At 51.1% G+C, this 12972-nt stretch overlaps 1 protein-coding gene, 1 long non-coding RNA gene and 3 other non-coding genes across 6 annotated transcripts; 3 read left to right on the top strand and 2 right to left on the bottom strand.

The window, feature by feature from the left end:
- Nucleotides 1–1766: 1766 nt before the first annotated feature.
- Nucleotides 1767–1838, top strand: TRNAQ-UUG. The gene has a single exon. It is a non-coding gene; the product is annotated as a tRNA-Gln (tRNA).
- Nucleotides 1839–3249: 1411 nt separating this feature from the next.
- LOC120652940 (rRNA 2'-O-methyltransferase fibrillarin-like) lies at nt 3250–3699 on the bottom strand. Its single transcript, XM_039930902.1, has one exon. The coding sequence runs from the start codon at nt 3697–3699 to the stop codon at nt 3250–3252; it is 450 nt and encodes a 149-aa protein (XP_039786836.1).
- Nucleotides 3700–8036: 4337 nt separating this feature from the next.
- On the top strand, nt 8037–8108 carry TRNAQ-UUG. The gene has a single exon. It is a non-coding gene; the product is annotated as a tRNA-Gln (tRNA).
- Nucleotides 8109–8793: 685 nt separating this feature from the next.
- LOC120696592 lies at nt 8794–12787 on the bottom strand. 2 transcript variants are annotated; one of them, XR_005684242.1, is made up of 2 exons: nt 12228–12787; nt 8794–12142 (listed from the first exon to the last, which is right to left on the bottom strand). It is a non-coding gene; the product is annotated as an uncharacterized LOC120696592 (long non-coding RNA). The 2 variants fall into 2 exon arrangements; XR_005684244.1 differs by having other exon boundaries at nt 8794–12124.
- Nucleotides 9244–9315, top strand: TRNAQ-UUG. Its single transcript has one exon. It is a non-coding gene; the product is annotated as a tRNA-Gln (tRNA).
- Nucleotides 12788–12972: the final 185 nt, after the last annotated feature.

Here is a 12972-nt window from a genome sequence, read left to right as displayed (position 1 = left end):
TGGATAAGCAAGTTGGCTAAGTCTCACGACATGGAATAGTGCTATTTCCATGTCACCGATCAAACTATTTATCTATATATTTACTGATTTGTAGAGGTAGTTCGACACACCATGCGTTTTTGAATAGAGTATTTTGCAAATATGTCTCACTCAAGCCAAGATGCTGTATTTCTTATTAGTCTGTTGGCATGGTACATCTAACTGACAAAAAATAGCACATCATTAACAGCCCCATAATCTTGAAAGACTCTAAAGCCAGGAACAGAATCAGGCATAGTAAAACCCAGTAGCACCGGCATAAGTTTTGATCTCTTTTCTATAGAAAAGGTGAAAACGAACGCAAGACCAACACATTCATGGCAAAAACTTAACAGGCTGAATGCAAACATGGCAATGAATGATTTCAAAAATTAAACATTAAATTGGAGAAAAATCGCCCCTTCTATCAAACTATGTTGCCCGGATACGCGGATACGGATACCGGTACGCGATACGGGGATACTCTGATACGCCATTTTTCCAAAAACAAGGATACGGGGATACGCCAATATATATAAAAAATAAAAATAAATAAAAGTTTCAGGAACTAGAATGTGAGAAAGTAGAAGTTCCAGGGACTATAATGTGTCATAAACTCATATATTCATATGTTCTATAATTATTAGAAAAGAGAAGGGGCAAAGGAAAAAAAAACCAACCTTATCTTACATGTTCGTCTGTTCCACGAATGGATGTCGGTCGTCTTCTTCCCCAACCTCCGACTCTCTCTCTCTCTCTGTAGCGGCCAGCTCCGGCAGCCGCGGCTCCTCCTCGCCTTCTCTGGAGGCCGCGGCTCATCCTCTCCCTCTCTAGCGGCCGCGCGGGCCGTCCAGAGGCGCGCTCCGGCGGCCGTGGTGGCCCGCCAGCGGTGAGCTCCAGCAGCGCAGCACCACCCTAAATAGTGCTTTAACAGATGTGCGGGTCTCTGTTTGGACAGGCCGTGCAACCGCTGGAGCAGTAGGAGGCACGGACGGGTGGGCGGGCGGAGGTGACGGCAAGGGAGCGACGAGCGATGGGGAAGGAGCAGGAGGAGGCACGGGCGGGTGGCCGGGCGGCGGTGACGGCAAGGGAGCGATGAGCAACGGGGAAGGAGCAGGAGGAGGCACGGGCGGGTGGCCGGGCGGCGGTGACGGCAAGGGAGCCGTGCGAGGCTGCTGCGGGCCTGCGGCTGCGCGAGTGGGGATGAGAGGGTGGCACAGCTGAACGGAGGACCTTTATACGAAGCGATTGAGTGGTGTTATTAGGGTTTGAAGGTATCAGACAGGTATCCACAGGTATCCCACGAGTATCCGATTTAATTTTATTATTTGAAAATACCTAAATAGTCCGATACTTACGGGATATATATCCAGGAGTATCCGTGGAGTACGGGTATCCGATACGGTATCCGATACCGGTACGTGAGTTTTGCGAAGTATCCGCGTATCATAGCTATCAAATAGCACTGGCATAAGTTTTGATCTCTTTTCTATAGAAAAGGTGAAAACGAACGCAAGACCAACACATTCATGGCAAAAACTTAACAGGCTGAATGCAAACATGGCAATGAATGATTTCAAAAATTAAACATTAAATTGGAGAAAAATCGCCCCTTCTATCAAATTCATTTCCTTAGGGCACATCAGTTAAAAATATAGAATAGGCTATTCCTTGCAAGATTTAACAGGGTGGTGCTGTGGAGATGTGCTGTGATAAATATATTATCCTAGAGACAGCACACATAAAATGGTTCCATGGTGTAGTGGTTATCACTCCAGACTTTGAATCTGGCAACCTGGGTTTGAATCCCGGTGGGACCTACCATATTTAAATCAAAGGACAATTTGTGAATATGCCATTCAAAAAATCCAAACTTTTGAAAATCCAATTAGTTTTTCCTAAAAAGGAGCTCAGAAGATCCGAACTTTTGGAAAAACCAATTACTTCCAGGTTCACTTTAATACCTTCAGAAAGTTTTCATCATTTGCTTCAGTTTCTAATCCATTGCATGCTTAATGTGCTTAGATAGAGAACGTAGTAGGAAACAGTGGGATGTAGATCAGCAAATACCTGTGGCATTCTATCCTACAGCCGGAATTAAGATGGAGGTGATAGGAGTTGCGCACAAAATGGAACAAGAGGACAGCTCGGCTGGAGAGAAACAACATATTTGAGAGTGAGAAAGGTGATAGGCAAGCTGGGTTTCTCACAACATTGACTGGTGCTATTTCCACATGAATTTCAATATATTACTGATTTGTACTAGAAGTTTGACCCACCATACATTTCTCAATGAATTGCAAATATGTCTCACTCAAGCCAATATATTGTATTTCTTAATCAGTCTATTGACATGGTACAAACAATTGACAAAGTCGAGCATCAGTAACAGCCCCGTAATCTCTTTAGACCCAGAAACAGGAAAGAATCAGGTATAGTAAAACCCAGTAGCTGCCATAACCAATAAAATTGCTGAAAACGGAGGCAAGCGCAAGTTCATGCCAAAACTCAACAGTGTACTGCAAATATGGCAATGAATGATTTTTAAAAAAAATAAAAAAAATGTTGAATTGAAGAGAAATTATCCATTCAGTCAAATTCAATTCCTAAATAGCACTCAATAACGCAGTAAGATGCATCAGTTAAACTACAGAAATTAGCCTATTCCTTGCAATTTATTGGGAACGGCTAACAGAAGAAAAACAATATATTGCTATGGGGCATGCTATCATAAATATATTTGTTGGAGTATATTGAGCCCGTGTGTATAGAGGCACATGTATAGGAATTATATATACCCACCCATCTAGGGTTGGAGGAATACAATCAATTATTCCTTCCTGCATGGTATCATTAGCCTAGGATTTCTCTCCTCCCTACCCCAGCCGCCGCCGGCAGCCATGGCCGGCCGCCGGCGCCGCCCCTCCTCTCCCCTTCCTTCCCTCCCCTTCTTTCCCTCTCCTCCCCTGTTCCGGCTGCTGCTGCCGCCTGGACCAGGCAGCCGCTGGATCCCACCGCCCCTGCCTGGACCAGGCCGGCGCTGGATCCCACTGCCGCGGCCTCTTGGTCGTGCTGGCGCAGCAGCAGGGGCCCGCGGTGGGAGGTGCAGCCGCCGCCCTGCTGCCCGCCCCGCCGGCGCTGGATCCCGCCACCACGGCCTTCGTCGCTCTGGCGCGGCAACAGGGGCCCGCGGCGGGAGGTGCAGCTGTCGCCGCTGCTTCCTCTGCTCCTCTAGCCGCCGGGCCCCCTCCTCCCCTGGCGCTGGCTGCTGCTCTGCACCAAGCCGCCACATCCCAGGCCGCCGCTTCTACTCCGAGGGTGCAGCGCGCGTGGCACCAGGCCGCCGCTGCACAGCCGCCCACCACCGCCGCCCAGGCCGCCGCCTCTGCTCCAGGGACGCGCCACACGTGGGCCGCGGCCTCTGCTCCGGGGGAGCAGCGCGCGTGGGACCAGTCCGCCACTGCGCAGACGCCCCCCAACGCCGCCGCCGTGCTGGGAGCTGCCCAGGCCCTGGGCGCCGTCGCCGCCGCCCTCTGCGCCGCGCGCACCGCCGACGCCGCACGCGCCACGTGCGCCGCGAGCGCTGAGGTCGCGCTTCCCGCGCCTGTGCCGCCCGTGGCCGCGCCCGCGCCGCTCGTGGCCGTGCACACGGCGCTCCAGGCCGTCGCACCCGCCACGCATGCCGCGCAGGCCGCCGTTGCGCCCGCCGTGCCTACCACGCAGGCCGCGCGGGGGCCCATCGCGCAAGCCGCCGCGCCCGCCGCACCCATGGACCCCGCGCGGGCCGCTGTCTCCCTTGCCGCCGTGTGGCCTGCGTTCGGGATGCCCCCCGCGGACGCGCCGTTCACCGCCACCGCCTTCAGCGGGCAACCGATCGCTGCCGGCGCTGCTACGGCCGAAGCTGCTCTCGCCGCGGCTCTCCTCGCCGTTAAGACCCACCAGGCACCGCCCTCTGGATCTGGATCTGGATCCCGGACCGACCCCCTCTTTGGTGCTGCTCACCGGCCAGACCGGGAGTGGGGGAGGCCGCGGGCGTCGTCGTCGAGGCGGACGTGGTGGTGGTGCTGGCGGCCCTACCTCTGGTGGTACTGGTGGAGGCCGTCCTCCGGCTCCCACTCCTGCTCCCTACTCCTGGCCCCGGTAGTACACCATGGCCAGGGCGCATCCCAATGTGGCCGTTTCAGGGTCAGGGAGGGGGGCCCTCGTCCTCAGCCCCAGCCGGCGGCCATGCTCGCCGCTGCTGCTCCTCTGTTCACGCAGTCCTTCAGCGCCATGGGGCGGACGCCGCCGGTCAGCACCGAGTGGATCGCCGACTCGAGTGCCTCTTACCACACCACCCCATATGCCAGTATCCTCTCTTCTGTCCGACTCCCACACCCCTCTTGTCCTTCTTCCATCATGGTTGGTGACGGGTCTTGCCTTCCTGTCACCGCCGTGGGTTCTGCTCCTGGCTCCTTTCGTCTTCCCAATGTCCTTGTTGCTCCTCAGATGGTTCATAACCTTCTTTTCATTCATCAGTTTACAGCTGACAATTCTTATTCCTTCGAGTTTGATTCTTCTGACCTCACTGTAAAGGATTCGGCCTCCCGGCGTCCGCTACTCCGGTGTGACAGCACGGGGCCCCTTTACACCCTTCGCCTTCCTTCTTCTTCCGCTGCACCACTCTCGCCTTCTTCTTCGCCATGGCCGTCTTGGTCAAACACTTTTGCCGCGACGCCGTCTTCCACCACCTGGCACCGCCGTCTTGGTCATCCTAGCCGCGACGTTCTGGCTCAGCTCAGTCGTAGTGCCGATGTTCCTGGTACTAGGGCTCCTGCTGAGCCCCTCTGCCATGCGTGCAAGCTCGGTCGTCATGTTCGGCTCCCTTTTTCTTCTTCTTCTTCGCATGCGACGCATGCATTTGATCTTGTTCACTGTGACCTGTGGACCTCTCCTGTACTTAGCTTTTCTGGCTATAAGTACTATCTGGTGGTGGTCGATGACTTCTCACACTACTCTTGGATGTTTCCTTTGCGCGCCAAGTCTGAGACCTTCCCCACCCTCCTCCACTTCTTTGCCTGGGTGTCCACTCAGTTCGGCCTCACCGTTAAGGCCGTCCAGTGTGACAACGGGCGGGAGTTCGACAACTCCACCTCCCGTTCCTTCTTCCTCTCTCGCGGTGTTCAGCTGCGTATGTCTTGTCCGTATACCTCTCCTCAGAACGGCAAGACTAAGCGGATGATTCGCACGACGAACGAAGTCGTGCGCACCCTTCTGATCCAGGCTTCTCTGCCCCCGCGCTACTGGGCCGAGAGCCTCCACACCGCCACCTACCTGATCAACCGCCTTTCGTCCACTGCTTCTCCTGCTCCCACTCCACACCACGCTCTCTTCGGTACCCCTCCTCGCTACGACCACCTTCGGGTCTTCGGGTGTGCGTGACACCCTAACACCTCCGCCACCGCTTCTCACAAGCTGGCGCCCCGCTCGACTCGTCATGTGTTCCTCAGGTACTCCCCTGACCACAAGGGGTACCGATGCTTTGACCTCACCTCTCGCCGCGTTCTGATCTCCCGACACGTCGTCTTTGACGAGTCGGATTTCCCCTACTCCACCTCCTCCACACCTTCTCCTGACCCCGAGCTGGAGTCTCTGTTTCCGACTGAGCCGGTGGTTCAGCCACCGTTACCTGTCTGTCCTTTTCCTGCAGGTTTTCCTGGCGCACCGGCTCTGCTTCTGGTGATCCATGCTGCGCCAGGCGCGGCCCCGGTGCCCGCGGTTGCGCCACACGCGGCCCCTAGACCTCCGGTCGTGCCGTGCGCGGACCCGGTGTCTCCCGCTGCGCCACGCACGGCCCCGGTGCCTTCCCCTGCCCCTGCGCAGTACGCTCAGCCGGTGCAGGTGTACCGGCGTCGCTCGGCGCCGACACCGGCGCCGCAGCGGTACGCTCAGCAGGTGTAGGTGTACCGGCATCGTTCGGCATCGACCCCGGCACCGCCTCCTGCTCCGTAGGCTCCTGCGACACCTACACCGAAGCCGTCGCCGCCGCCGCCTCCTCCGGCTTCCTCTCGAGCCGAGCCGGAGGTGTACCACCCGCCAGTCGTCCATCGGGATCCTCGGCATGTCCATCCTATGGTGACTCGGCGGATGGCGTCTCAGGCCGCGAATCTCTCCGCCACCGAGGGAGAGCCGCGGGTCTCTCCGATACCCTCCTCTGTCCGCGACGCCTTGGCGGATCCTCACTGGCGTCGCGCGATGGAAGAGGAGTACGCGGCTCTTCTTGCCAACCAGACGTGGGACCTCGTGCCGCGTCCGTCTGGTTGCAATGTGGTGACTGGCAAGTGGATCTGGACGCATAAGCGTCGGGCTGATGGCACACTGGAGCGGTACAAGGCTTGATGGGTTCTCCGGGGGTTCACTCAGAGACCTGGTGTGGACTATGATGAGACCTTCAGCCCAGTCGTGAAGCCTGCTACGGTGCGCACGGTCCTCTCGCTTGGGCTCTCGCACTCTTGGCCTGTGCACCAGCTGGACGTGAAGAATGTGTTTCTTCACGGCACTCTGTCAGAGACTGTCTACTGCTCTCAGCCAGCGGGATTTGTGGACTCGAGTCGTCCGGATATGGTCTGCCGGCTCAACAAGTCTCTTTATGGTCTGAAGTAGGCTCCTCGGGCTTGGTACTCTCGGTTCGCCACGTTCTTGCTGACACTGGGGTTCACCGAGGCCAAGTCTGACACGTCTCTCTTCATCTACCGCCGTGGGGATGAGACTGCCTATCTGCTGCTCTACGTCGATGATATTGTGCTCACAGCTTCCAGTCAGCAGTTGCTTCAGAGTGTCATCTCCTCTCTGCAGCAGGAGTTCGCTATGAAGGATCTCGGTCAGGTCCACCACTTCTTGGGCGTCACTGTTGAGCCTCGCCAATCTGGTCTTCTCCTTCACCAGCGGCAGTACGCACTCGATATTCTGGAGCGGGCTGGGATGACTGATTGCAAGCCCTGCTCAACTCCTGTCGACACTCAGGCGAAGCTGTCTGCTGATCTGGGTGATCCGGTGGCTGATCCTACTGCCTACCGGAGTCTGGCCGGCGCTTTGTAGTACCTCACCTTCACCAGGCCGGACCTCACCTACGCTGTTCAGCAGGTCTGTCTCCATATGCATGATCCCCGGGAGTCACACCTTGCTGCGCTGAAGCGTCTCCTCCGATACGTCCGTGGCACTATGGACCTCGGCCTGGTCCTTCACCGCTCGTCCTCTGCTGAGCTGGTGGTCTACACCGACGCTGACTGGGCTGGCTGCCCAGACACTCGTCGCTCCACTTCCGGCTACGCCGTCTTCCTGGGCGGCAACCTGGTCTCCTGGTCGTCCAAGCGGCAGCCGGTTGTCTCCCGCTCCAGTGCTGAGGCGGAGTACCGGGCTGTCGCTAACGGCGTGGCAGAGGCGTCCTGGCTACGACAGCTCTTGGCGAAGCTCCACAGCCCGCTCGCCAAGAGTACGCTCGTCTACTGCGACAACGTCAGCGCCGTGTATCTCTCCACCAACCCCGTCCAGCATCAGCGGACGAAGCACGTGGAGATCGATCTACACTTCGTGCGCGACAGAGTCGCAATCGGCGATATTCGGGTCCTCCATGTCCCGACTACCTCCCAGTTTGCTGACATCTTCATCAAGGGGCTGCCCTCTTCGACCTTCTCGGAGTTTCGATCCAGCCTCAACGTAGCCGTTGGCTAGTTGTGGCTGCGGGGGGGTATTTGCCCTTTGTACTCTATTTGTACTCTCATTTTGTCCAGTCTTGAACACCGCTGCGTCGGTAGTTCAGACTGCGGGGGAGTGTTAGCTTTCTTGTTGTCCAGTCTTAAACACCGCTGCGCCGGTAGTTCAGACTGCGGGGTGGTGTTGGAGTATATTGAGCCCGTGTGTATAGAGGCCCATCTAGAAGCCCATGTATAGGCATTATATATACCCACCCATCTAGGGTTGGTGGAATACAATCAATTATTCCTTCCTACAATATTGTCTAGGGAGAAAACACATAAAATGGTTCCATGGTGTAGTGGTTATCACTCCAGACTTTGAATCTGGCAACCTGGGTTCGAATCCCGGTGGGACCTACCCTTTTTACATCAAAGGGGAATTTGTGATATGCCATTCAAAAGATCCAAACTTTTGGAAACCCAATTAGCTTTTCGTAAAAAGGAGCTCAGAAGATCCAAACTTTTGGAAAAACCAATTAACTTTTCCAGGTTTACTTTAGGGGCTGTTTGGGAGAGCTTATCCAAACTTCGGCTTCACCTATTTTGTGCAAATCGAGGATCTGTAGTGTAAAGCCATTTTGTTAGCTTATGGTAAAATGGACTAGAAGCCGGGTGAATCCAGTTTTTTTTTTCACTAGTGAAGCTGTTTTGGACAAACCCTCCCAAACGGCCACTTAATACATTCAGAAAAATTTTCATCATTTCCTCCAATGTTTAATCCATTGCATGCTTAATGTGTTTGGGATAGAGAATGTGGTAGGAAAAGCGGGATGTTGATCAGCAAATATTTGTGACATTCTATCCTACAGCCAGGATTATGATGGAGGTGATAGGAGTTGCGCACAAAATGGAACAAGATGGCAGCTCGGCTGGAGAGAAACAACATAGTTGAGAGTGAGAAAGGTGATAGGCAAGCTGGGTAATTCTCACAACTTTGACTGGTGCTATTTCCACATGAATTTCAATATATTACTGATTTGTACTAGAAGTTTGACCCACCATACATTTCTCAATGAATTGCAAATATGTCTCACTCTGTCACTCAAGCCAAGATATTGTATTTCTTAATCAGTCTATTGACATGGTACAAACAATTGACAAAGTCGTGCATCAGTAACAGCCCCATAATCTCTTTAGACCCAGAAACAGGAAAGAATCAGGTATAATAAAACCCAGTAGCTGCCATAACCAAAAAAATTGCTGAAAACGGAGGCAAACGCAAGTTCATGCCAAAACTCAACAGTCTACTGCAGATATGGCAATGAATGATTTTTAAAAAAAATAAAAAAATGTTGAATTGAAGAGAAATTATCCATTCAGTCAAATTCAATTCCTAAATAGCACTCAATAACGCAGTAAGATGCATCAGTTAAACTATAGAAATTAGCTTATTCCTTGCAATTTATTGGGAACGGCTAACAGAAGAAAAACAATATAGTGCTATGGGGCATGCTATCATAAATATATTGTCTAGGGAGAAAACACATAAAATGGTTCCATGATGTAGTGGTTATCACTCCAGACTTTGAATCTGGCAACCTGGGTTCGAATCCCGGTGGGACCTACCCTTTTTACATCAAAGGGGAATTTGTGATATGCCATTCAAAATATCCAATCATCCAAACTTTTGGAAACCCAATTAGCTTTCGTAAAAAGGAGCTCAGAAGATCCAAACTTTTGGAAAAACCAATTAACTTTTCCAGGTTTACTTTAGGGGCTGTTTGGGAGAGCTTATCCAAACTTCGGCTTCACCTATTTTGTGCAAATCGAGGATCTGTAGTGTAAAGCCGTTTTGTTAGCTCAGGGTAAAATGGACTAGAAGCCGGGTGAATCCAGTTTTTTTTTTTTTTGTTTCACTAGTGAAGCTGTTTCGGAGAAACCCTCCCAAACGGCCCCTTAATACATTCAGAAAAAATTTCATCATTTCCTCCAATGTTTAATCCATTGCATGCTTAATGTGTTTGGGATAGAGAATGTGGTAGGAAAAGGTGTTTGGGATAGAGAATGTGGTAGGAAAAGCGGGATGTTGATCAGCAAATATTTGTGACATTCTATCCTACAGCCAGGATTATGATGGAGGTGATAGGAGTTGCGCACATAATCGAACAAGAGGGCAGCTCGGCTGGAGAGAAACAACATAGTTGAGAGTGAGAAGGCGATAAGCAAGCTGGATAATTATACAACATTGACTGGTGCTATTTCCCACATGACTTTCAATATATTACCGATTTGCACTAGAAGTTGACACACCATACATTTCTCAATGAATTGCAAATATGTCTCACTCAAGTAAAGAATAAGATATTTTATTTCTTAATCAGTCTATTGACATGGTACAAACAATTGACAAAGTCGTGCATCATTAACAGCTCCATAATCTCTTTAGACTCAGAAAGAGGAAAGAATCAGGTATAGTAAAACCCAGTAGCTGGCACAACAAAAAAAAGATGCTGAAAATGGAGGCAAGCACAAGTTCATGTCAAAGCTCAACAGTCTGACTGCAGATATGGCAATGAATGGTTTAAAAATAAAAAAAATGTTGAATTGGAGAGACTATCCCTTCTGTCAAATTTGTTTCCTAAATAGCACTCAATAAAGCAGCAATGTGCATCAGTTAAACTACATAAATCAGCCTATTCCTTGCGATTTATTGGGAACGGCTAACAGAAAAAAAAAACAATATGGTGCTACGGGGACGTGTTATCATAAATATATTATCTAGGGAGAAAATACATAAAACGGCTCCATGGTGTAGTGGTTATCGCTCCAAACTTTGAATCTGGCAACCTGGGTTCGAATCCCGGTGGGACGTACATTCTTTTGGCAAAAAGAGAATTGGGATATGTACTCAGAAGATCCAACCTTTTGAAAAAAAAGAATATTTCTCCAGTTTACTTCATTCCATTACTTAATCTATTGCATATTTTATGAGCCCGCGACAGAGAACACACTAGGAAGATAGGCACAGTTTAATAGCCATGCCCCTTTCATCCTGCAGCTGGGGTTGGGATGAAGGGGGTAGGATTGCACAAAATATGGAACAGGAATAGGACAGCTTGGCTGGAGAGAAACAACATAAATGTGACAGAAAGAGGGTGATAAGAATGTTGGTTGATTCCTTTTGTTTTCTTCCTCTGAGAAATATCATCCCATGATTTACAAATGGATCTAGCAAACTTAGCTAGGGAAGGTATGGGAGTAACTAAATGATAGGTTGAAACTGAGCTAAATGAGAAATACTGAAAAATTTCACAACCCTAGGCACCTAGATGTTGCTTTGCATCCTGCAACAAGTCTCACATGGAGAGAAGCGTCGTGGCACATAGTGGCAGCAATAGCAGGCATGTAACATATTGAATCACCAACACTAAACAATGAAAAAAATTAAAGTGATAAAAGGAATTCCAGGAGCTCAACAGTGAGAAGGCTTGTTTAGTGATATCTAATTAAAAAGTAATAAGCATATCAAATGCCGGGTAAAGCATTAAGGAGCAATAATTATTGGGACATACAACATGATGCATTATGACCGAATGCTTGACTATTTCCATATCGACCATAAACATGCCCCCCAAAATCTTGCAGTCATAAATATCATGATCAACGTAAAGAAGTTAAACTAACCACCCACTAAATGTATAAGCACTAAGAACAAAGAATAGAACCTCGTAATATGCGATAGAAAATTTTGACGCGGCAATAGGTATATCCAAGAGAGACGAGGTTAAGGGCAGTGTCAAGGAAGATTGTTGTACAGCACATCGGCACCAGCCTAAATCCATAGGCTAGATATTTGTGTCAGCGACACTGGCCTGTGTTTTGCTGATCATGTTGCATAGAACAATTCTAATTTTGTTACCCAAGTTAAGCAGTTTTGAACACTAATTTTGTTACCCAAGTTAAGCAAGGTTCAAAAAAAAATCTCTAGAAATTTACATAGACACGAAATTCCAAATTTTCAACACTATTTATCGGTACCATCGATAAGATTAGTTAAGAGAAACGTTAGTTCCCTATAGATATAAGGAAGAACCTGCAAATGATTGTTCCGGTAGATATTACACAGAGGTTTGTTCCACATATTCTGTTTTAGTATATGAGCAAGGTTCAAACAAAATAAAGGTTTGGCCTGTGGGATGTAGGAATTAATGAGGCAAACAGAGCATCTACACGAAATATGTCGGCATCATGAGTTGATGACATGAAAAGGAGCTGCTAACAGATATACAAGGCAAATAAGCACAACAGCCATACTATCAAATAAGCACCAGAAATTACCTAGAATGTTGAATTATGAGCAGCCCCCGACAAACTTAAAAGCTTGGCAGGCACACAGCAGAATCAGAGTTTGGCATTTTCCAAAATCCCGCAATCTCCAAACACCACTAATCCTATCAATGAGGCAACCCAGGTAGCACAACTTTAACAATCGTGAACGCTGAACCACATATAACGTTAATAAAGAGAAACCCTCACATGCAATCGGTTGGCAGATCAGAGTATCAAACCGGACGTGGAAAGGGGTCCGCCGTCAGGCACCGGGCTTGAGATGCGGCCGAAATGCGAGCCCGACCGTAGAGGTCACTGAGGACCACGTCGGCGGCCAGATCGACGCCGCGCGCTAGACGTCGGGGACGGCGGTCAGCGGCCTGGGCGCGGCGGAGCACGCCGTGGGCAGGCAGTGACTAGGTCGCCCCCCTAAAGCGGCGATGCCGCGGAGAGCGAGGACATGGAAGCCACGGCGATCTCCTCCGTAAGAGAGGAGGTGGAGGCGGCATGGGAGGTGACGGGTGGGCGGAGGAAGACGCCGTCGCTCGTCGTAGGGTTTGGACTTTGGAGGAAGCGGCGACGGTACGACCGAGGAATGAGCGACGGAGGAGAGCGGCGGCCGGCGACGAGAGAGCCGCTTCGTGGCCGGCCGCGTTTCGATCCGTCGGAGTAGGCCCAACAGGCTCAGCCATTGGGCCGGCCTGAATTCAGCCCACGGTAAATCCCCGCCGCGCCGCCCCGCGGGGGAGGAAATCTGGAAGAGTCCACGCGTGCGGCGGATGAGATGTGCTCGCACCGACTCCCATTGGTGTCGCGTCGTGTTCGTGTGATCGTGTCCCCTCGTCGCATAGGCTGCGTCGGCCGTCGTGCTTCCTCCCCAGGGTGAGCCGGTGACGCACCACGACCTCCTTGATCCCCATCCGCTCCGTCGCACGTGGCAGCTCCTCCGCAC

This window comes from Panicum virgatum, chromosome 1K (genome assembly GCF_016808335.1).
Source record: "Panicum virgatum strain AP13 chromosome 1K, P.virgatum_v5, whole genome shotgun sequence".
NCBI classification, from domain to species: domain Eukaryota; kingdom Viridiplantae; phylum Streptophyta; class Magnoliopsida; order Poales; family Poaceae; genus Panicum; species Panicum virgatum.
This window is presented reverse-complemented; position numbering and strand designations above follow the sequence as displayed.

Coding starts and splice junctions, on each gene's coding strand:
- LOC120652940 (XM_039930902.1), bottom strand. CDS start 3,699: ATGCGTGGCGGGTGCGACGGCCTGGAGCGCCGTGTGCACGGCCACGAG.